The 23,511-nt window shown below is 42.6% G+C and overlaps 1 protein-coding gene across 27 annotated transcripts in view; it reads right to left on the bottom strand.

Annotated features, from left to right (window-relative positions):
• Nrxn3 (neurexin 3) overlaps window positions 1–23,511 on the bottom strand; it is a 1,572,781-nt gene that overhangs the window by 512,394 nt on the left and 1,036,876 nt on the right. Inside the window, exon 1 of one of the 27 annotated variants that reach the window (XM_026780498.1) lies at window positions 5,206–6,855. The exons of 23 other annotated variants lie outside the window; for them this stretch is intronic. In XM_026780498.1, the coding sequence (XP_026636299.1) occupies window positions 5,206–5,449 (244 nt within the window). In that variant the 5' untranslated portion in view covers window positions 5,450–6,855. Of the gene's footprint in view, window positions 1–5,205; window positions 6,856–23,511 lie in introns of those variants that run through there. 3 more of the 27 variants (XM_005343415.3, XM_026780495.1, XM_005343414.3) reach the window with 3 other exon arrangements.

Here is a 23,511-nt window from a genome sequence, read left to right as displayed (position 1 = left end):
GGGAGGGAGGGAGGGAGGGAGGGAGGGAGGAAATTATTTTCCATAAGAACTGAACATCTTGCTTCAAATATATAGCAACTTTACAATGTACAATATGGTTTCTTAGTCATTTCTTTGGAGCGTTATAACTTATAAAGTAGTCAGGCTACAACATTTATATTTAGAAATAAATTTCCATATAAAAGCCAAAAAATGAAGTGATCCTTTTTAAATTTTAAAAGTGAGCATATTTATCTTCTGTCAAAAGATAATTATTTACATGCAGTTGATCTAATTTTTCTTGTTTAATAATAAACTAAGGAGTTAGTGGTGGGTGGATATCAGGCAAGGAGAGGACATAAGGATGTCAGTGGGGCAGGGGTCTGAGGATGTAGCTCAGAAGGGCAACAGGTCTGGGTGAGAAAGCCTCAGGGTGACATTAGACCGTGTCCACAGCCTGTGTCTGCAGTGAGACAGACTTAGTCCTATGGACATCAGTATCCTGACTCAGGCCCAGAAGCTCTGCCAAGAAGGCAAATAGAGCCTTAGTAAACCCGCTGTCTTTGTTTTCACCACTTCTACAAATCGGATTTTTCCTCTTGAGGTGCCATCTTAGGATTTGGTAAATTGCTGTCATTGTCACCGAGGGTTTACTTGTTTATTCTGAGTTTAACAGACTCCCTGAATTCACTGAACAGTAAGCTGTACAGGTATAGCGATGACTAAGCTTCACCCTGGGTACCTTTCGCTGTCTCCTCATAGTGTGTATATGGAAGCCCCACTCATCAGAGTCAAAACCTGTAAAGAGGAGGTGACAATAAAATAAAGCCATTAGGGTGGACCTAGTGTAGTCTAATGGGTCTTCAGGAGAAGGAAGAACAGGAAAACAGAATACACCAAGAATGACGTACACAGAGAAAAGGAGAGAAGCTGAGATGGAGACCTAATGGAGAAATGGTCATCTCTAAACCACAGAGAGGGCTCGGCAGAACAAGCCTGCTGGCATGCTGACCTTCAACTTTTTGTCTTCAGAACTCTCACAAAACGAATGTCTGGTTGTTTAAAGAAACCAGAGTTTGGTTCTTTGCAACGGCAGCCATAGGAAACAAAGATTAGATAGAAGTTCCTTGATTACCTTCAGGGAGTCGTGTCTCTCCCAGGTTACCTAGGGGCCCTGAGAAGAAAACTTCCTGAAATCTGATGGTACCTATGCTAGATTCAAATTCTGATATAGAGGAATAAAATTCTTACCACTGAATTCTATGCATCAGCAAGTCAGTCAAGGGCTTTATTTTCAGTGTTCGCAGTTTTTCCTCTCCTCTGCCTGTGAAAAACTAGCCCCCACCTCCAGCTTACAAAGAGGCAATAATGAGGCCTTAACCACTCTGAGGAGTGGATGGGTGGTAGGGTAGGGGAAGTGGAGGAGCAAGAGGAGAAGAGAGAAGGGGAATTGGGGATAGGCATGTAAAAAAGATAAAAAAAATAATTAATAATTAACAGTCCTGAAGAGATTTATACTATGATATTATAATCTCTCTCTAAAATCTTTCCAGAGCGGGCTAATCTCCAAGCCCACCACTTACCAGTACCTTTTAGAGAAGAGAGACAATGCATGCTGAGGACAGAAGAGAAACCGATTTAATTAATTCATCACCAAGGCCAAAGACGTATAAATCTTCTCGTTTTATCTGTCAACCAACACTCTGAATTATTCAGTGTTCCCAGTCTCACGAAGGAAGGCAGAGAGAAAGTGGTTAGGGAAGTAGCTACTGAGCCGCAGAAGGGACTCAGCTGAGGAGCGCAGAACCAGCCCAACCCCGGACAAACTTTAGTCCCTGAAAGGAACTAGAGACAGGGTCTCATACGAGACTCCTGGCTCCAGTGCCACCAGGGAGGCCACCACCTCTTCTGCTGAGATGGTTTGGAAAAGAACAAGACCATATGGGAAATGAAGATAAGAAAACAAATACGCTTTGCCTATTGGTATGCTGTCTCCCGCTACACCGCCAAGCGCTTTGACAACTAGGTTGTTTAATGGTGGAAACAAAGCGTACGATGGAAAAATAAACATGAAGGGATAGTTTGGGTAATGGGAGAATGAAAATATGAACCTTATAAGGACATTTAGATTTTATATGAAGTATTTGACTTCCTCTCCGGGGTGCTACCTTCCCTCTGCACTTTTAATACACAGAAGCAATTGTCTTCCATAGTGATGAAGGTAGTTACTGAACCACGCTAAGATGAATGCCATGGTGTCTTATTAACTTATGTGTATTTTATAGATAAGACAAAGTGTGGACCATTGTTACTGTTCTGTGTTACCTGAGTGACCACTGGGTAGATCACAAGAAAGGGGATGGAGAGCCTATGAGAAGAAACTGAACAAGGAGGAAAAGGAGATTAGATTTCAATTTTTAAGGGGCTCATTCTGTCTTGAAATCCTAACCTAAGACTATTTGAGAAACCTTAGTAGTCTTCTCTCCCTATTTTACAAGTGATCTCAGCATCACTTAGGCTGCCCTGGACTATAGACTTCAGACAAATCTATAGCATAATCAATATTTTAAAGATTACCTCCAAGCAAGGATAAGAGCATGGGTAAAAACTACCAACTGTTTAGAGGGTTTCTGTTTTTCCCATCTGTCTTAGTGAGACTCTCACTACAGGGCAGGGGAGTGGGGGAAAGGATGGCTGTTGGTTAGCAGGAGCTTTGAGGATTTAGGGTTTCTCAGACAGTTAGGCAAAGGATGAAATATAGTGCTTTAAAATAATTTTCTTGCCTCAAAGAAGGTTCTTGGATTCAAGACTCTAGCTTTTTTATGCCTGCTGTGACCTGCACCTAAAACATATTTTGTAAAACAATTGCTAACCAAATCTTGGTCATGAACTAGAAAAAAGTCAGTGTATTTCAGATAAGAATTGGAAACAGACATCACTGGAAAGCTCTGGGGAGTCCTTCTGGTCTTCTTAGTAAGAGAGGCTCTAAGTTAGAGCTGGGGTGCACAGAAGGGAACCAAGGTTGGGATTTCTTGGTAATTGCTACTTCCCTTGATCTCAATCTCAAAAACATTAATTAGATATAAAAACCATCTACTTAGTATCAATACATTCACTCTCCAAGTCCCAAATCAGTGGGATGGGATTACTGAGAGAGGACAACCAACAGTAGAATTCATAAGCTCTCTTATCTTAACCAGGGCAGACCCTGGGATTCGGTGTGTCCTGCAGCTCTGCTGAATAGGAGAGGCTTGTGAGTGGTCTCTGACCATTTCTTTATTCTCTTCTTGTCTATCAACCTGAATCTTATCAGTTGCCAGATAACGAGAAATTGGAATGAACACCAGTCAAAAGGGGTTAGAGAAAACCGAAGCACCAATCATAGAGAAGGTAGAAAAAAAAAATAAAATTTAACCTGCATAACAATTGGCCCTTTGGGAAGGGAAATAGGAGGTGAATAAGACAGAGAAAGTGGAGGAAGAAATTAGAAACCTTTCAAGTGCTCTGTTCTGCAAATTCCATCACTTACTACTAGTAGCCGCTTTTAACTGTTTACATCTTGAACAACTACAACAATATATGTATATATGGAAAGACCCTGGTTGCCTCTAACCTCTAACTAATGCATAATCTTCATCTCCCTGGTGATCATTTACACTAATTAGCAAAATTTAGCTAATTATCGCTCGGCGTTTCTGTGTTTAATTATGGCTATTAGTAATAGTCTGTCTGGCTCCCTTCGTCTCAGCCCCCACCCTAGTCTGTCCCTTTCTTAGGAGATACGTTTTCAGTTTAATGAAATTGCCTTTTTATGTGAGTGTGGGGATATACCTCTTGTCTAGGTTTCTGTGGTTTCCCTTGTTTGTTCTGTCTTGTTTTAGAGAGTACAGCGGACCCGACAGAAGTCAGAGGAAAAAACAGCAACCAGGTTAGAAGCCAGTTTGGGGCATTCTCTCAATCCCACCAACCAAACCCTTCGACCAAACCTTACACTCTGTGAGCTGCTTGACAATTCCATTGCATGTGCTTTGAACAGAGAGAAAGCACCAGCATGTGCTGGCATTCTCTCAATGTGTTTCCACTTAAAACGACAGACAGCTTGGAGCAGGAGCCCCGGGCTAGGAGGCGGTGGAAAGAATTACTTTTCTAATGGGGGTCTGCATGCCTCAAAATACAAGCCACAGCAGGGCCCCTAGAGAGGTTCTTAGCACAGCTCAGTGGAGGGCTGCTCATGCATTCCCTCTGCCTTTCCTTTCCCCATGCCCCTCATCATGAGAGTGGAGCGCATAGTAAACACTTCTTGGAACAATTTACTACAGCGAGCTCCTGCCTTCGCTGCAGACACCAGCCTTTGAGAGGGAGCCTATTCAGCGCTGGGTCTATTCTGATGAACTGTGGGTCTCTTCCTTCAATAACTATGATGCAAAGAGGGCTGTCTGAAGCAAAATATATCATACGTGGCTTGTGCGAACCAGCCCATTCATACTGACTTTAATTGAATGATCATCTGCATGAATTGAGAATCAAAGTTGCTATAATTTACAGGCGTAAATAAAACACGGCCTTAGCCTTATCTGGCATATCGCTTTGTCTCTCATAGTTAGCACTATTAGGCATGCTGTTTAAGGGATAACTACTCTCCAACAAACATAACAGAAAAAAATATATAGCTGCCAAAACTGAGTAGTAACAGCCACTGGCTGCTGAGTATATTTTCTGCTGTCTTTGACTCGGTTGTTCTCCCCAGACCATTACCACACAGGTAACTTTATAGCAGTTTCATCAGCTCCAGGCTCCTGCCCCAAGGACCTGCTGTCTGCTATTTCTTCCCAACTAGCCCCCAGACAAGACCGGAGAAAGGAAGGGTGAATGCAAGGTGAATGAATGACTTCTCAATGTGCAGCATCACTGGGACTTGTCTGACTGAGTTGCCTGCCACCAAGGGGTGGGAGAAACCAGGTGGCAAAGGGGAGAGAGTGTGCTTGCAGTGCCGTGAATCGGGGTAGCAAGGGGAGGAGAACCTTTTATTGGAAAGTGGGTGGCTGAGAGCAAACAGCATTTGCCAGTAAGAAAAAGTGACTGTTTTTTTCCCCTTATGCACATTGGAACCTTCTCATCATTTTAAATTGAATTTTCCTGCTGTTCTCACCCTTGACCCTACCTGAAAGACGACGGGATTAAGGATTAGCAATGCCCCAGTAAAAGATAAAGAGCAGAGAGACCCACCGTGCCCTCCTCGAAGGGAAACAGGGGAGCGATAGATAGAAATAGGCACAGAGTGGTGCTTGCTGCCGTGGAAATGATGCTCGTGCTGAGAGTGAGATCCCGGAGAGGAGGAAGAAGAGGAGGAGGCTACGTTAGAAGAACTCCACACAGAGCTGATGATACATCCCCAAAAGAGGGACCAGATCCCAAGCGTCCAGGCCGGCCGGCGAGGAGGGCTCCGTCTTGCATGGATTCTCAGGTGCATGGTCAACGCACTGGACCACTACAGATGGGCAGTTTAAATTCCAGCCAGTGAGCAATAACGAAGTTCATGATGCCCAGGGGCCCATCATAGCAGGAAGAAGAGTTGTCCAATTTGGGGATGGGGGAAGCAATAAGTGCTTGCGGGGCAATGGTGAATCTGTTTAAAAGGAAAAAGGAAAAACGAAAAAAGAAAGAAACTGCAAAAAGAAGCTGAAATTTTTTTTTTAAAAAAAAAAGATAAGGCAGAGCCTTTCTTTTTTCCCCCCTGGAGGGGGAATTTAGGATGCAAGAGTCGACCCAGGTACAGCAAACCTCCTGGAGAGCTCCGGCTTGTCACACATTTCAGGGAAGGACCCGAGAGACTTCTTCCTGCTCTCTAGGTGCCTCAAGTCCGAGGTTTTAACTGCATACTCTGGAAAGCCACGCGGGAAAGGTGGAAATGAAGGAAAAAGACAAAGCAGGAAAACCCCAAGTAGGTTCACGCTAGTTTATCCCAACATCCAAGGAGTTTTGACATTTTTTTTTTCCTTTCTTGTTTCGACTTCCAAGCGATGCAATGCAGAACTGCCAGGCAAAAGGGGGCTGCAGGTGGAAGAGTTCTTTTGCTCCCGGGCTCCCGGGAGTCTCCGTGGAAGGGCGCGGAGGCTGTTAACCCTGAGCGTCCTGGATGAGCCGCCACAGTAAAGCCGCCTCAGTCCTGGGATCCCAACGGGTTGAAAAAGCAGCCAGCAGCAGCAGCCAGAGAAAGATTTGATCAAGAAGGACCAGAGGGAAAGAAACAGCACTGAGCTAGCCACCCAAACCAGGGGGTAGGAGATGGAGAGGAGCAGGGTGGGCTCAATCAGAGAGAGCGCTAGAGGAGGTGGCCCACAGGCAGCGGAGGTGGCCAGGAGGTGCGGGCGCCCGCAAAGTGCGAGCAACTGGGCAGGCACAGGTGAAGTGAAGCAAGGAGTTGGGGAGCCAAATTCACAAATGGGCAAGTCATATGCAAATAGCGCGCTCGAGAGAGCAAATCAGTGCAGCCCGTGTCCTCTGCCGAGGGACTGGCTGGCTCCGGAGGAGGGAGGGGTGGAGCCGCCCGGCATCCTGGCCCTTCCCATTCAAGTGTACGCTAGCTGGCTAGCCCCTTGCTCTCACGCACTGGCGCGTTCCAGGCGGTGCTTTCTCGCCTCACTCTTCCTCGGTCCCACCCTGCCGTGCGTGCACGCCGGAGACCCACAGGCCTCCGTTGCTGTTCCTCGGGCCTCCTGTCGGCATCTCCCTTCCTGCTTCTCTCCCAGGATCCTTAAAACCAAACTCGGCGATCAAGGTGCTGTGAAGGTTTTGGAAGGAAGGTAACAGCACAGCCCAAGTATTCCTAAACCAAAATAAACCCGAAGTCTGCAGGCACACTGGACTGCCTGAGGTAGGCGCTCAGCTTTTCTTGCTGTGCCTGGGGCAGCCACTCTCCAGTGCTTGTCTCTGCTGAGATGGAACAGGAGATCCAAGACAGCACTTCTGGGACAACAGATAGGCGAAAGAATCAGTGTTATTGCTCTCCGAAGTAAAGGTTAGAGGGTGGGTGGCTCACGGACTCTGTAGGGTGAAGGGTTAGGTGGCTGCCAGTCTGCCCTACGAGGTGGCTTCCACCCCACCTTAGACAGAATACTCTTGGAATTCAGGATCCAGAGGCTAGTGTCTTCAAATAGTAAAGTAGGCGTGCAAAGGAAGGAGTGGCTGGCCAGTCCCTGACTTGCTCCGAACATGCTGTTTCAGGCAGGTGGATTCTTCCTTGCGCTGGGCATCAGAGACTGCTAGCTAAATCTTCTGGGTAGGGCATGCGAGTAGGGGGTGGGGAGTGGTGGTGGCAGGGGGTAAGAAGGGAGGGGTTTGCAAAGAGGAAGTACCGGAGTGGATGGGGTGTGCAGCTCCTGTCAGGGCCATCTGTGACTCCAGGAGGGACTGGCCCAGAGCCCTTTCAGGAACCGATGACACTATCTCTCCACTCTTTCCAAACCCTCCGCTGAGTGGGAGCAAAGGCACACTAGAGGAGCGCCCTTCCCAGGCAGGTCCTTACTGTCTGAGCCCTGCTAGCAGTGCCTGCACTTCCGTTCTGAGGAAAGTAGGGGCACACACACACACACACACACACACACACACACACACACACACAGCAACTCGTATTCAGGAACACCACTGCAAAGGTGGAAATAGGATGAAGGGGTGCCCAAACCTCCTCTGTGTGTGTGGTGTGGCTGATGCCTCCCTCCTTGGGATGCTGGGAGTTTTAAATGGGAAAATATAGAGTACCTCTGGCATAGGACCTGACCATTGGTAACAGCACTCCCTGATCTCTAGAAAACTAAGCTGAACTTTGAGAAGGTTAGGTCTACAGTTAGGGTCTTGTGCTATTATTGGCAAAGTCAAGAAAAAAAAAATCTTAAGCATTATTCCCTAGAGTTCACAATAATTCTTAGTCTTGTCAGCTGCCTTTTGATTTAGTTCCCCCAGAGGATTCCTGTTGCTCTTTAAACTTGCTCTGACTCTGTTCCAAGGCCTCAAAAGGACATAGATGACGAGGTTTTGAATGTATTCGCCAGTTCCATCAACTAGATGTTCCTGACTCACTTCCTCTATTCCCCAAGACCTTCTTTATGCTGCCTGAATGTAGATATTTACCAACCCAAGCCTGTTAGGGCTTTACTGAGCCTTCTTATGGGGGAGGTTTCCCTCAACATAGTCAGGGGCATTTGCCAAGTCATTTCCTCCAGAGTGTCTTTCAGCCTGCCACTTAGGATAGACATTGCCACCCCTGGTGGCCATTCTACTCTGGTCGTCCTGATTTGTTTCCTTCACAGCATTGTTGACTTGGAGACGTTGAATCATTTGTTCCTGGTCTGTATCATTAAAAGAAAATTGGTAAGAAAATGGCAGAGCCTTTGTCCTCCCCTCTGCTGCATCCTCTGCATGCAGCACATGGGTAGCAAGTAGCAGCATCTCAGTAGATGCCTGCTGAATAAATGAACCCAGTGAGCCAATTGCCAACTAAGTCTTCAAACCTATTAGCTCCCACACTAAGAGTTTTCGCTGGCCCATTTATCTGACTTTAGTGACACTGATCTAACAAAGACAACCCATCTGGAGTTGATTTCTGGAACTTTTAGCCATCTCACCATCGCCTTCTTTTGCAAATTGGCACTGGATACTGAAGATTGTTTTGACTCATCCCAGGGAAGCAAGAGACGCCTAGATGGACATTCCAATTAGTTCTCGGCCAGGCTATAAAGGGAAACTAAACCCTTGATGCAGAAAGAAATCTGCAAACACTGCTGGTGTGTTATGTCTGGAAGTATTCATTCTATGTCTCATTCTTATAACTTATTTATTTACTACTCACAAAATGTCAGAAGAAGCAGCTGTGGGTTCCTTTATGAGCATTGTTGAGTAGGGAGAAGGCTAATCAGATAAGAAATCCATGACTGCTTTCTGTTGCCTCTACTCCAAAGAGCTAAGCCACCGTCATTCTGATAAACTACATACCCCTCTCCAATTTAATACACTGTTAATTTTTTCATATGTCTCCCATCCCTGCCTCTAGCCAACACATTCTTCTGTGTATGTCTTTTCTACCTCCCGTTCTTTTCAGTCTTATTGCAGTTTATAGTAGGCCGACATATATTGAGAATTTTATCTCTGGCAATATGTTGATATGTTCTAAATCCCCCCCGCAACAGCTAGAATCCCAGAAAAATACTCATCACTACACACCACAGGTGCTCCTTTTTCTCCCTTCATGCTGTCCCCTAGTGGGCCCCTTTATTTGGAATCCCAGACACGTGAAACAGAAGGAGAAGGGAGTCCATGTTTAAGATAGAAAAGGAGAAATGTTGAAGATTTGATGCTCATCAAAGATATAAAGCACAATAATTTCATAGGACTGATCCGTTTTGGCCCCCTGTGTATATTGCTTCATGAAACCCAGATGGAGCTCTGCAAAATCTTGCATTTCTGAATGGAATATGGTGTGTAAATCCCTGTTGTAGATGAGGCAGGAGCTGGGTTTCTCGGGTGCATTAGGTTCCAGAGTTTGTCATCATAGACTCCTTCTCCTGGCTCCTTGACTTTCCTCTCCCTTCTCTTCTTAGGAGACTGTCCAGATGGAAAGGAAGAAAGTCTTTGCTCTTAATTCTCTACTTTGTCTTGTTCATCACCTCAGCTTCCAAGCAGTAAGGGAAAAAAAATCTGTTGGCTTCTAAAATAAGCCTCCTACTTGTATTTTTCAATGTGTCGGGCGTCAGGAACCTGATGTGATGTTGCCTTGTCCATCGTCCCTCATGGCGCATTTTATCTCTGCACATTCCTCTTCTCACTTGGATAGACTCTGACTTGCCACTTCGCTGTCAGCAGGAGATACCTGTCAAGTTCGCCGCTGCTGGCGCATCTAATGTGATTGCGGACTTAGAAAGACCAGAAAACATGAACCCACAGTCTGCCTGTGTGAGACCGGAGCCATTAGATGAAGACCCACTTTTTCCAAAACTAAACAGTAGGAATCCTTACTTGCTGTCTCTACACAGCTCCAGTAGGCAGTTCAAGAGGAGAAAAACACAAACAGCACCCTCCCCCAACTAAACTCTCATAATGTATAGTGAAATAAAAGTCCTGAAGAAATACAGGTGACTGTTAGCATGGCTATAAATATATCCAAGGGTTCTTCTAGTGACACCATAAAGCAGTCGAACATTGCTTTATTATATGCCGGGAGATTTATTTATAGCCACATAATTCATTCTTCCGTTCATTTATTTAAGAAAGTCATCCAAGAGAAAAAAAAAGCCAATTTTGAGTATGTTTCCCTTTGGGGAGTATAAAAAAGAAAGCTTTTTCTTTTTTTCTTTTAAATATGATTCCTACATAAAATTGATTTAAATGAAAAAGACAGTAGCTCTTTGTATTAATGTATAGATCAGGATGCTTAGATTGCTCTGGTATTTTTTTTACCTTTTATTGTTGAGAACATAGATTTAATTGTTAAGAATATACCGTTTATTGTTGAGGATTTTATACATGAATAGAATATGTTCCGTCTGTGGCCATACTACCCTGAACACGTCTGATCTCCTCTGCCTGTTTCTTATAAACATTATCATTCCCTTGTCCTCCTTGTGGCTGCAGGAGGAATATCAGGCTTTTAAATGCCGAGCCAAACCTCTTTTACATTTCCAGATCTTCTGGATTTGATCAATGGGGCTGGAAAATTGATAGCATTCAAATTTTTATATATCTCTTTAGTGGAAAGCATGAAAAGTTCCTTAGCTAGTTACACTTGAGATCTAAATGAAATAATAATAATTTATTAAATAGTTATTATTATGATCATTATTTACTTTTCCTCAAATACAGGGTCCAGTTCTTCCTACAGAGGTCGGGCATATAAACGTGTTATTCTGTACTAACCAGCTACTAGCTATCCCTGATCCAAACTTCTCATTATCACTGTTAAAACCTCTATCCAGTTTTGAGGAATTAAACAAAGTGAATTTTTGTTAGACGGAAACAATACTTTTTGTGTAGTACTAGGGCCTTGCACATGGTAAGCAAACACTCTGCTCTTGAGCTCCCAACCCAAGACAGTCATTAATTTACATATTTATAGGGTATATCACCCAATCAAAGGGTTAGAGAGCATCTTGAGATTTTACAGTTTTGGATATTGGGCTGTGCTGCTTGGCAGCCCAAGATCAAATCCCAATTATTGTTGCTGTATAAGCCTTGAGACGATCTTTGGTCAGTTTCTGGTTTACCCTTTCTGTTTTAAAATGAGAATACTCATAGAAACTCTCTGTAGCTTCAAACAGCTAATACCTGTGCAGTATTTATCAACAGTGTCTGACCTACAGAAAATGATCAGTGTCAATGATCATGATGAACGTAATAACTCTTCTTGTTTTCTCCGGGACACTCCTTAGAAGTTATCCCCTCAGCTAGCACCTCTTTGCTGTTTACACAGAGCTCCCAGGGAGCAGCCTCAGCAACCCCAAAATGCAGGTGGAGATTCTCTACAGGTGCTTTCAGCATGCTGACTTGTCCATGTACACCTTTGGTAGGAAAGAGACTGCCTCCATCCATTCTTCTACATCTGTCCTTCAAGTCAGCTTTGAACTGATAAAGCTGATAGTCAGTCCCAGAACCAGATAACACCAGCTTTCGAAGCCCAACCTGATTCTGTCATTATTCTCTGCCCAAGGATGGGGACTAACAGGATCTCAGTTGGCCTTCGGATCTGGAAAGAGTATTCTGGCCCTTTTCTTTCATTTTCTCACTGTCTTCTCTCAAAGTCATAATAAGTTCTAATTAATCGGCCCTTTCCCTGAAAGGTGTACGTTGCTAATCCTTATTAATCTCCATTGACTTCAGGAAGAATTTAGCTATCGTTTAATAGTCTTTTTAAAATGTTGATAAGTCAACCTCTGAACTAGATTCTACTCAATATAGAAAGAAGCCACAGTCCTTAGTCATCACTGCAGCGAATCCGTTTCTTTACTCTGTGAATGTTAAATATACGCCTACTAGGACAGAATGCTGTGTTAAATCCAAAAGACCCAGTAAGGAAGAGTGTTCGGGGCTTAGGAAGCAAATGCTTCAAAAAGCTAAACACCCTGAAAAAATCATACCATATAGCCCACAGCAATTGGGAGATTAGAGGTGTAAACCAGGTACACATACTAGATAATGGAATTAATCTAACTTGGTGAGCAAAAGAAGACCTTGGGTGGATTCACAGATAAGGTAACACATGCACGAAAAATTGGAGGACTGCTGTCTACATCCTGTGCGTTACTGTTCGACCCTGAGCAACTTTGAACTCTCCGAACTTGCTTCCTCAACAGGAGAATAATTAATAATTGAATCAGAGGACATTTTAGTATCCAAAGAAAACATACATTCAAAGAAATAATTGTACATTAATGTTCACTATATGAATTTAACCTAGAATGAGGGGAAATTGCAAAGAGGGCTTTAAAATAAGGAAGTTATTAATATAGAGTGTAGTCATCTACCTACAACTCACCAGAGGCAAACTCCCCGGATGTTAATTGTCCTGCCTGGGAAACTCAGGAAGGAGTCAATTTTTCATTCTATGAACAAGATGAATATGACATAGGATAATGAAAGACAAGAAAAGGGAAGGGAAAGGAGAAAACAGGATGGAAAAATTGCAAAGAGACATGAAGGAACCACACAGGAAACACATCCATCCACAGTCTCACTCTTTATTTCTAATGCCTGTGTTGCTGCATTAAGAGTTGTTAAGAAAATTCTATAATGATTCAAAAAAGTCATACTGTCACTTACTCACCTTACTTTTGCTGATTTATTTTGTTATTTTTCATGTATCTGTAGAAATATGCTTGTTCAAGTATTCTACCCCCTCTCCATTCTATGAAGAGTACATAATCTAAGAGAGGCAGGGATCTAAATAAAGTCATTAAATCATTAAAGTTTTTCTGAATTTTTTTTTTAAAAACAATCTTAGTAGTAGAGTGCCCGCCTCTCATAGATGAGGTCTTAGGATCAAATCCAAGAACTACCAAACACACACACACTCACACACACACAAAGAGAGGGAGAGAGAAACAAAGAGAGAGAGAGAGAGAGAGAGAGAGAGAGAGAGAGAGAGAGAGAGAGAATAACAGAGACAGACAGTTAAGTGGTGTGTTTCTATTGATTTAATAGCCTTAAATTCATGTAACAGAAAATTCTGGAAGGCACATGGAATGAACAAACTCCCTCGCAGGAGGAACAGTGCAATCTGAGAAGCTTTGGAAATGTTTCCAGGATGGTTAAGAAGGGCATGGCTCAGTGACAGTAAGGATTTAGCACATCTCAGAGCTGTTAGGGAAGTTGGGGGCTGGGTACAGAAATGAGAGTTTATATCAGAGATAGAACAGGCTGTTCTTAAAATAAATGGAACAGCACTGATATAATATTTTAGTATCAATGATATCTGTGTTTTCAGATCTCCTGCTTCCAATCTGGACAGGCAGAATTAGCTGGTCTTTTCTATCATCCCACAGCACTGTTCAGTTAACACTTGTCACAGACTGTTGTGATCAGTTCGTTTATAGCTTGGCACCCTATGTGATTCATAGAAACATGATGTATTAAACACTTTAGACGTTAGAGGCAGACTGTTTAAGTTCTAGGGTTAAACAACATAAGTCTGTGTTTCTTTTCCTTCTTTGTTAAACCATGACCTTGAATAAATTATTTATCCCCTGAAAATCACTACACCTACAGATGAATATAAGACAATAAAATCCCTGATCTCAAACTGAGGACAATCTCAAACCCAATGGGGAATAACCAGTGGATATCTGTCAAAAAAATGAGATATATACAGTATATTTTTGAAACATGTTCTCTTTCATATACATGTATGTCAGGGAAGGAGCAGGCTCTAATACATTTTTCTTTCTTCTCTCTCTCTCTCTCTCTCTCTCTCTCTCTCTTTCTCTCTCTCTCACACACACACACACTCACACATACACACTTCCTTTTTTTTTTCAGAATTTCTCTAACAGCCCTGACTGTCCTCGAACTTTGTAGTCCATATTGGTCTTGAACACAGAGATTTGCCTGCTTCTGCCTCTCAAGTGCTGTGATTAAAGGTTTGCGCCATCACTGACCCAAAACATCAAAATCTGGAGCTGTTGCAAGATCAGAAGGGTTTTTTTTCAAGGCCATGAGCTCTCCACAACAGGGAATGTTCAAGCAGTAGGTACTGGATAAGCAATCTGAAGTGAATGGGTGAGGTGCATAACTTCCCTTACAAATTTGAGATTCTAAGTATAAGAAGTTTTCTTTGAGCTTTCCTTGCCTATCACTTAGATATTATTGTTTGGCTTTACATGGAGGATCAAACACAATTCCTAGATGTTGCAAAGATGTGAAAGGTCCTTGTTCATTGAAACAACATCCATTAGGATGAGGAAACTTAGCCGTCTATAAAAGGAACAGTATTGTTTCGTGAGAGTTTCATTTTTACTATTGCATGCAGAACAAGTTCTCTCCAGACACATTAACAATTGTGTTCCTACTTTAGAGAGCAAATATTTTTTTCCCTGCTAGCAACACCTACACAGCTGCTGTCCCTGTGATCTAAGAAGACATTGTTCAGTGGTGAAAAGTTCATTGCTATGGAAAAAGTGTGATCACTCAGCTCGATTGTCCTTTATCTCTCAGCAGGAAAACTTGGTGGACCAAGCATAAATAAAAAAGAATGCTTTTCAATAAAGACGTAAGTATTTCAAACTCTGGGATACAAAGTAGAACTACCTTTTAAAACTATTTTTATTGGTCTTGTGTGTGAGTGTGTGTGTGTGTGTATGTGTGAGTGTGTGTGTGTGTATGTGTGTGTGTGTGTGTGTTTGTACACATGTCACAACATGTATGTGGAGGCCAAAGAATAATTTGCTAGAGCTGGTTTCAGGGGTTTAATCCAGGTACTCATTTTTGGCAAGGAGCATATTTTCCTACTGAATCTTCTGAGCAGCCGGACTTTTCTTTTTCTAACAAAAACCAGAACACTCTCCTCAGCAGCTGGTTATAGACAAGCAGTAAGCTAGGTATTTAGGGGACACGTAAGATAGAGAAACTGAGATGTAGAGACAGACTTACTAGTTTAATATTATATAACTGGAGGTTTGGATGGAATTGGCCCCTATAAGCTTTCACACACAGAGAAACCCTGTCTCGAAAACCCAAAATAACAACAATCAGTCAACAACAACAAAATGGTCTACAAATGTCTTAGGCTATCTTGTAGAGCACTGATAAACAATATCCAGAAGATTGACATTAGGTATTAATATTTATTGCATGGTGTTTGAGCAGTTTTCACTGTACAGATTATAAAAAGCCTGTCTTAATAGTCTGAAAATAGGAAACGCAACACTGGGATTTCAATAAATTAGTGGCTGAACCACAACACATCCCATACTCAGATAATGTGCATCTGTTCTTATAATTGTTGGAGTCCTAGGAGTTATACACAACCAGGGCTGTTCTGAGTTTCCTGCTACAAATGCAGCCAAATTTGCGTTTATCTCAGACATTCCTGTTTTTCCCTTTTCTAGGTCAGAGCGAGCCCTCAGATGATCCACGCCAATTCTGTTACTATCTGATGAATTCAGAAGACGTTCATTTCCCCACGTTTTAGGCATTAACTCTCAAACCCGTGATCCTGACAAAATCAATTAGAATTAAAAAAATGCATCGCCCAACCTGGAGACAGAAGGGGAGGAAAATGCATCTGGAGCTCTTTGAGTTTTGATCCCCACGTTTGGAAGAATATTCCAGAAAAGTACTTTGATACGATCAACACCATCTGCAACACTGATGAGTCTCACGCTTTGCCTTGAGGAATAAGAGAAAAAGACACAAGGAGACAAGCGTATATATGTACAGAGAGCTTAGGACCAGGAAAATTCAGAAGGAAAGGTCTGCAAGATGAAAACGTCGTGTCTGTTTTGTGTATGTAGGGGCTGCAGGTATACAGGTTTGTATATGCCTGTATATAGACCTTAGAGGTTGATGGCAGCTGGTTTCCTTGTTCTCCATTTAGTGAGACTTGATTGCTGACTGAACCTGGTCCTTGCTGGTTAGGCCCTATGGTCTGGCAATGAGAAAACCCCAAAGATCCTCCTGTATCCTCCCCTCCCCAACACCCAGATTGCAAGTGTGCACTACAACATCTGGCTTTTTATGTAGATGTTAGAGATCGAATTCAGGTCTTCGTATTGAACAACACCCACTTTACCTAATGAGCTGTTCCCCTGGCCATCCATTTTCTGTGTGTCTCAACCATATACTGAGTAAACAAAGAATTGAGTCTACATATGACTATACCTTGAAGACACAGTCTCACCCTACCTCCGACATGAAAGTACCTGGATGTGAAGTCTTTGATGTGACTTTGGCTGGAAGATATTAGGAAACTTACATCACCACAGATCATCTAGAACCTCCAGGGTATTTTGTTTTATTTTCATAAGTTTCCAATAGAAATTGAGACTAAAGAGTTGCCCAGCTTTGGGATAACAATGCCAGCTAGAATACGTGTACCTTCCATATATTCACACTCCATGAACTTCTGTCTGTCTTGATCAACCCCCTACCTGTTCATTTCGAGCAAATTAATACATATTTTTTTTATTTTTATTTTTTTATATTTAAATTTATTTATTTATTAAAGATTTCTGTCTCTTCCCCGCCACCGCCTCCCATTTCCCTCCCCCTCCCCCAATCAAGTCCCCCTCCCTCGTCAGCCCAAAGAGCAATCAGGGTTATGCTGCCTGTTAAGTCTCTAGCTCTAAAAGACAATTCACAAGGAGGAGTAGAACAGGATGGGAGGGCCAAGGGGGCCTTCTCACCTGCTGAGTTTGCTGTGAGAGTGAAACTCAACAAAGGGACTCACTGTGCCCGATCAATTTACTTTTCCTAAAATGACACCTTAGCACTGAGCAAAGGATGAACAGAAAAGACATCAGCGCATCCCAAGCACAAGAGAAAGCGTGGTTTGGTGGCACTCTATAGTCTTCTTCTTGCTGGATCTATAATAAGACTGAGAGCAGAGGGACTCAGCTCACTCATTCCCGGCAACCAGCCCCAGAGTCCTGGTGAAGCCTTAAGAGGAGGAAGTGAAACGCTTTTTGCTTTTTGCGTCTTCTGGAATGAGTCTCTTCATGAGTTCCTGCTGGAAGCTGGGGGTGGGGTGGAGCACGGTTGTTGCTTTAGGAGTTACTCAGCAGGTGGTGGTTACTAAATGTGGCACTGGAGAGCAGTAATAAATAAGTAAATACAAACTACAAGAAACTCTTGGCCTTCACTTCTCAGCCCCCGCTCTCCCAGAAGAGTTAAAGAAAAATGAGGAAGAACAGAAATAGCTGTGCCCCCACCCCACTTACCAAATGTCAAAGAAACTTTTAATTGCTTAGTTTAATATCACGACAATATGAAAACGGGCAGGGTGAAAAGAAAAACTAAAATTAAAAGTAATCCGTACAATTATTAAGTCTCTTCTCTAACTCACTCCATCTCCTGGACATATATTTGACCAATACCTACCCATAATGACTAATCCCAAGATTACTGTGTTAGGAATAAAGCCTGAAGTTAAGTGAGGTCATCGGGTGGTACCCTAATCCAATAGGGCTGATAACTTACAAGAAGATGAGAGACCAAGAGCATACATGTACAGGAAAATAGTGGTGATGCAAAGATACAGAGTACAGAGATGGCCATTTGCAAGCAACGGAGATAGGAGCCCTCAGTGAAATATAATCTGATACTTTGATCATGGGCACTGACCAAGGCCCCAAAGCTAAGATGATTTCTGTTCTTTGGCTGCCTCTGCTTACATTTTGTATTAAGAATCTCACAAAGCTAATGCGAGACTATCGGTGAGAATTTCTGATCCAGGAAAGACTCTTACATTCATCATCCCTTGAGTTCGTGGTTCAGAGTTTTTAAGGAACCGCTACAAAGGAGACCCTTTTGGCTCCCTCCCTCAGGGGTGTCATTTTAATTGAAGTCCTTGTGAACCGTGTCTCTTGGAATCACTTAGTGTATAATTTCCCTGGTCAGATCTCACCACCTTGAAAATGGTCTGTGAAACTCCTCCCTAAACTGCCTTCAGTTTCATCCGGGAATGTAATCGTTCTAGAAAAAATAAATTTCAGAAATGCCTTCGAGTTTAAGAGTCATGTGACCTAAAACATGTAAGAATCATTGATGACTTCAAAGCACTCATTTTACAGATGAATCAACTCAACCTTATAAGGGAATATTTCCTCTAAATGTTTTAAAGATACTAACAAAAATAAGGTCCAAATCTCTCTCCCCTTCTCATAAAAGGCATCAAACCGTGTTTTCACAGGAGCTGAACACTTTCCCTGAGATCCCCTTTGGCAAAAGGTATCTTTTATCATTTCAAGGTATATTGATGCATACAAGAGATTCAAGTTTTAGAGTATTCATTTAGGCAGCTAGGCAATTTTTCAACTTTTGCCAATATCTAAACGAAGCCTTAAGGATGACATGACAACATGGAGATGTCTATGTGGGGAGAGGACAGGGAATTCCACTGAAGGATGTGTCCCAAGGCTCCAAGTTCCAGCTCCTAATTGATATGAATATGAATATAACCTTGTCTGTAACCGTTTACGTGAGAAATGGTCAAGAGGCAAGGTATAACTCAAATCTCATATCCCCAATAATTCCTCTCTGACACAGGCAAGGCAAACAAACCAGAGAAAGCTTGTATGCTATACTCACAGGTCCAATTTCAAATGGATAAGCCTCCCCAGCCTTCAGCTTCAAAGAGCTGCCCACTGAGCCAGAAGGAGTCATATGGATGGGCTCTAAAAGCTAATCAAGGACATGGAAGGCCATCGTTTCCCACTTACTCCCTGACCACATACATATCAGTGCTGGTATCGACCAGAAAACATCTACTTGCTCCAGGTGTCTGTGAATGTCAATAGCCATTTGCCTTCTCTTATGTATAGAGCTCTCTGTCTGCTTTGAAGGGCCTGTCTGTGCGGGCAGCAGCTCCTGCCAAGGTAGCCGCCTACCTGTCTGTTTGTTTGCTGTCCATGAATTCCTGAAGTAGAAATGGGCATTTCAGGATTTAACAAGAGCTCCACCCTTTGATAGGTACTTAGAAAGTTGGCCTTTCTTCCTTTTCCGTTTCCTTACTTCCTCCTAGTGTCTCAGAATTCTGAGTGCAGCGAACAGCTCCAAACTCAGCATCCATGCTGTGGGGTTTGACACACATAGGGAAGGATTTAAGAATTTAGTATTTCCCTTGTTCTTTTAAAGGAAGCTGTGGGCACAAGAGGCCTGGGAGAGCAGGGACGTTTGATTATTTCTCAAAACACAGACTGACCTATATACCACCATAAAAATCAACCTAACATGACAGATGAATGAACACCGTAAACCTTCCAACTTCCCCAACCCAATGTTTATTTTTTTTTTCTCATGACCAAGATACACTGAGCTGTATGTAGAATAAGCCCCCAAGCAAGCTGACCTTCTTTCTTCCACCTTCTCAGCATCCAAGAGTCATGGAATAGCATAAGAACCCTTGGGGAAAAGGAGAAGAAAGAATAGAACATACAGCTAATGACAGCTTGCCCTAAAGTGGCAAACTGTCAAAGCCCCAGGCTGGTCCTTCAACCATACTAGAATTACAACTTGCGCAGGGGATTAGGAGTCACCAAAGGACTGGGATTCTGCAGAGGAACCCAGAAAAGGGAAAGCAAAAGGAGAGAAAAAAAAATTAGTTTAGAAGTTAAGTCTCTGCTTCCATGCCCTCATTGCATCTTTGCTTTCCAAGTAGTCTATCGTTCTTCTCATGACACTCCACTTCTTGTTCTTGTTCTACCTCTAGGTTTCGATTTCACCACCATCTTCCTAGACAACAGTTGTGCTACTAATCACAATCAGTGTTAGTCAGTTAACAGCCTCAGGTTGACTTAAGCAGAAGTCAAAATAAACCTTCCTTTCTTTGTGGTCTTTCTGAAACCAGGATGGCCCGAAACAGATGTGCTTCGTGAATGCAAATCCATGGATGCACCTGTCTCTTCCCCACACATGCCTGATTGTGGAGATGGCTGTTCACTCAAGGGCTTTTGAGCGGCATCTGCTTATTTTTCTGGCCGATGTAGGATTTGATACTAAATAGAGGATTGAACCAGGTTCTGATTTTCTTCTTTATTAAGTACCAAAGCACCTGCAGATTTCCCCCATTCCCTATTTCCCCTCATAGTCAACACTCTTATCATCCTCTTCAAGGATGTGTATTGCCGCCTTCCATGCCATCTCAGCAACCCAGCCCATCATCTATCTAGGCATACCCTTTTCCCTGGAGGTTCCCTCAAAAACCCTTTCTTCACTCAGGGTGCAAGAACAGTGCTGGCAGAAAGTCTGAAGGCAGGAAACATGCAGTTGGGTCTTCCAGACCTTTTATCAAGTCTGGAATGGTAATAAATGTGCCCTTGGCATCCTGACAAAAATACCAAATCTCCATCCCTTTAGAAACATTTCTCATATTGCATGGCATATGATCACCACAGCTCTACGCTAGGATATAGAGAACATTCTGGGTTAGTAGGTGCTTGGGTTCTGGAAGTAGAATATACCATTTCTCTAGAAAAAACCTAATTCAAGCTCAGGAGACTTGTCAAGTAACCCCTTTGAGAACGGAGGCCTGCCTGTTCCTCTCTGAGGCTGTGGGTGGTAAGTGGGGCGGTGGTATGACTATGATATCGGGCTTTCTATTTTTGTAATGTGTCAAGGATGCTGAGGAATTCAGCCCCCAAACTGAGAAGTGCAGAATAGCACCAGATCCTAAATCATGCAGAGACAATATACACCTATGTTGTGGGAGGCTGTGGGAGTGGGGTGAGGGATTCGTCAGAAGCACTCCCCGGCACAGACCAGGCTGTTTGCTGGCTTAGCCTAGTTTTGGGGCCTTAAGTGGGAGAGAGTTTGCTTTTATAGTCTTCTTTTTCAAATTAACCTCTTTTGTTCTGGGCAGGTGGCTTAGTGGTTAAAGAGTTTGCTGTATCAGTGTGAGGAACCGAGTTCGGATCCCCAGCTCAATGTGAAAAAGTCAAGTCCAGAGAAGGTTTGTAAACCTAGCTCTTGCGTAGGGGTGTTGTTGGTTGATTGAGAAAGCCAGATTCCTAGGAGTTTGCTAGTAAGCCAACCCAGCCAAAAATAGTGAGTTCCAGGTTCAGTGAGAGACCCTGTCTCAAAAAGTAAATTGGAGAACAGTAGAAAAACACAGTATGGCTACCTATGACAACCACATGCCCATATGTGATGAACACACCACACACAGGCATGTGCATACATAAGAATCACACACACACACACACACACACACACACACACACACACACATACACACACACACCTCTTTATCTCAATGCTCTAGTGTGTGTTATTCTTCCTACATAGTAGATAGCTAAGATTTCTTTGTCTTCAACTTTCATTCTTACCTCATAGCTTGACTATAGCTAGAGCCTTACCAGTAGGCTGTATAGGGAGGAATAGTAATTAGTTCAAAAGACAAAGAAAATATGTAATTACTCTCATGAGAAACATGGCTAATGTCTCTTTAAGTTGTTTTTCTTAACACAATACTAATATTGAACAAGTGTGAGCCTGATATAGGTTGATAATTCTTGAAAATTTTCAGTGCAAACCATGACCAGTATTATTCTCCAACTTACGTTCATAAGCAGTTCTCCTCTGGATTAGCTAACTGAATGGCCTTCTACACACCATGAAGGAGGTGGATAGGAAGGAGTGGGAGCCAGGCGTGAGATTAACTTTCTCATCAAGTTCTCACCTTCCCATGTAATCTGCTGAAGATAGGTCAGTACTTCACCCAGAATATACTAGAATATCAGCCTCAGACTCCGTTTTTATTCATTTTCTGACTCAAAGCTGAAGAAGAAAAGCTAAGTGTATATATATATATATATATATATATATATATGAAGTGAAAGAATTATTTTACTGATGCTAGAATTACAGGAATGTTCCCTGCAGAGAAAGGTCATAGAAAACACCAGGAAAGCTATAAATACTGGAAACATAAAAAGTTCTCTAGTTGAAAAGCAGAAAGTTTTCTGTCTGGGATTGTGCAAAGGAGTATAGAAGAAAAAAAGAACACAGATCTCAGAAGAAAAGCCTCCTCTTCTGGAGCTGTAAACTGAAGATAAAGAAGCCTGCTCCTTTAGACACACAGTGCTCCTCATTTAACCTGAATGAAAAGCAAAGCCCACCTTCTCCCCTGCACTGCCAAGGGACAAGGTAATGACAAGTCACCACATAGTGACCACGCGGGTTGTGGTTCTCCTCTCTCTGGTCACCTCTTGAGTCTTTCTGTAAGTGTCTCTGCCTGGGATTCTGCAGAGGAACCCAGAAAAGGGAAAGCAAAAAAGGATATAAAACCAATAGCCACAGAGCCTCTCATAGTGAGTTTATAAAAAGGACACATGATCTCACTATGTTTGACATATCCTGACCCATCTCTGTGGTGTTCTCTTCCTCAAAAGAGAGAGGTCTGAGGGTAGGTGATGAGGATCACATTTCCTTTTCCAGAAGTACTGCCTCCAACATCACTTCTCCACACCTTTCAGAGATTTATTTATCAAGAAATACCTGAGATTTGAATTATAGAAAGATATTAAAGCTGAAGTTATGGAAACTGAAGGAGATCAAACTATTTTTAAAAACACAAGAATGAAAAACTCTGAAGTATTATGACAATTCTGCAGAAGTTTTCAACACAAATAATGAAGAAAAAAATTCTAAAAACTGATAGGCCATTTACTATATTAAAAACCAAGAGATCAATGCTTCACATTTTGAAAACTATAAGCAATCATGACCTATCATTTCCTCACAGGCATTGCAATCTCAGACAGATCAATTTATGGCATTCTGCAAGAGGTCCTTCCCCACAGAGACTCAAACACAGGAGAATTGTCAAATTGTCATAATTCTCTTCCCTGAGCCTGTTTTGAGAAGACAGTAGAGAGAAGTTTAAGGCTAAACCTGAAAAATCTCATCCTACAAGTTCTTGACCTGGATGTCAACTGTTCAAGGATAATACGATATTTTTATTAGGATTGGAGGTTACTGATGCTCCTCTTACTTCGCGCATTGAAAAAAAATCAAATGTTACTTGTACTGAATTTGATATGATGGACTTCATGGATTATTAGGTAATTTTTCCACCTATCCAATGTGTCATTTTGCTGAATGCACAGAATCATCGCCACACTCTGCCACTGGTTAAAAAATTCTATGGGATAGCATCTACTTCCCAGTATCATAATACCATGATCACCTCTCCTTTACCTCCACCATCACCACCATCATTGTCATTGTTACCCCACCACTACCATTATCATCCTTACTACCACCATAACCATCACCATCATTATTACCACCATCATTACCACCACCACCACCATCACCACCACCAACAATAACTAC

Source organism: Microtus ochrogaster, chromosome 1 (genome assembly GCF_000317375.1).
Source record: "Microtus ochrogaster isolate Prairie Vole_2 chromosome 1, MicOch1.0, whole genome shotgun sequence".
NCBI lineage: Eukaryota > Metazoa > Chordata > Mammalia > Rodentia > Cricetidae > Microtus > Microtus ochrogaster.
Note: the sequence above shows the minus strand (reverse complement) of the source record. Positions and strands in the feature narration are given on the sequence as shown.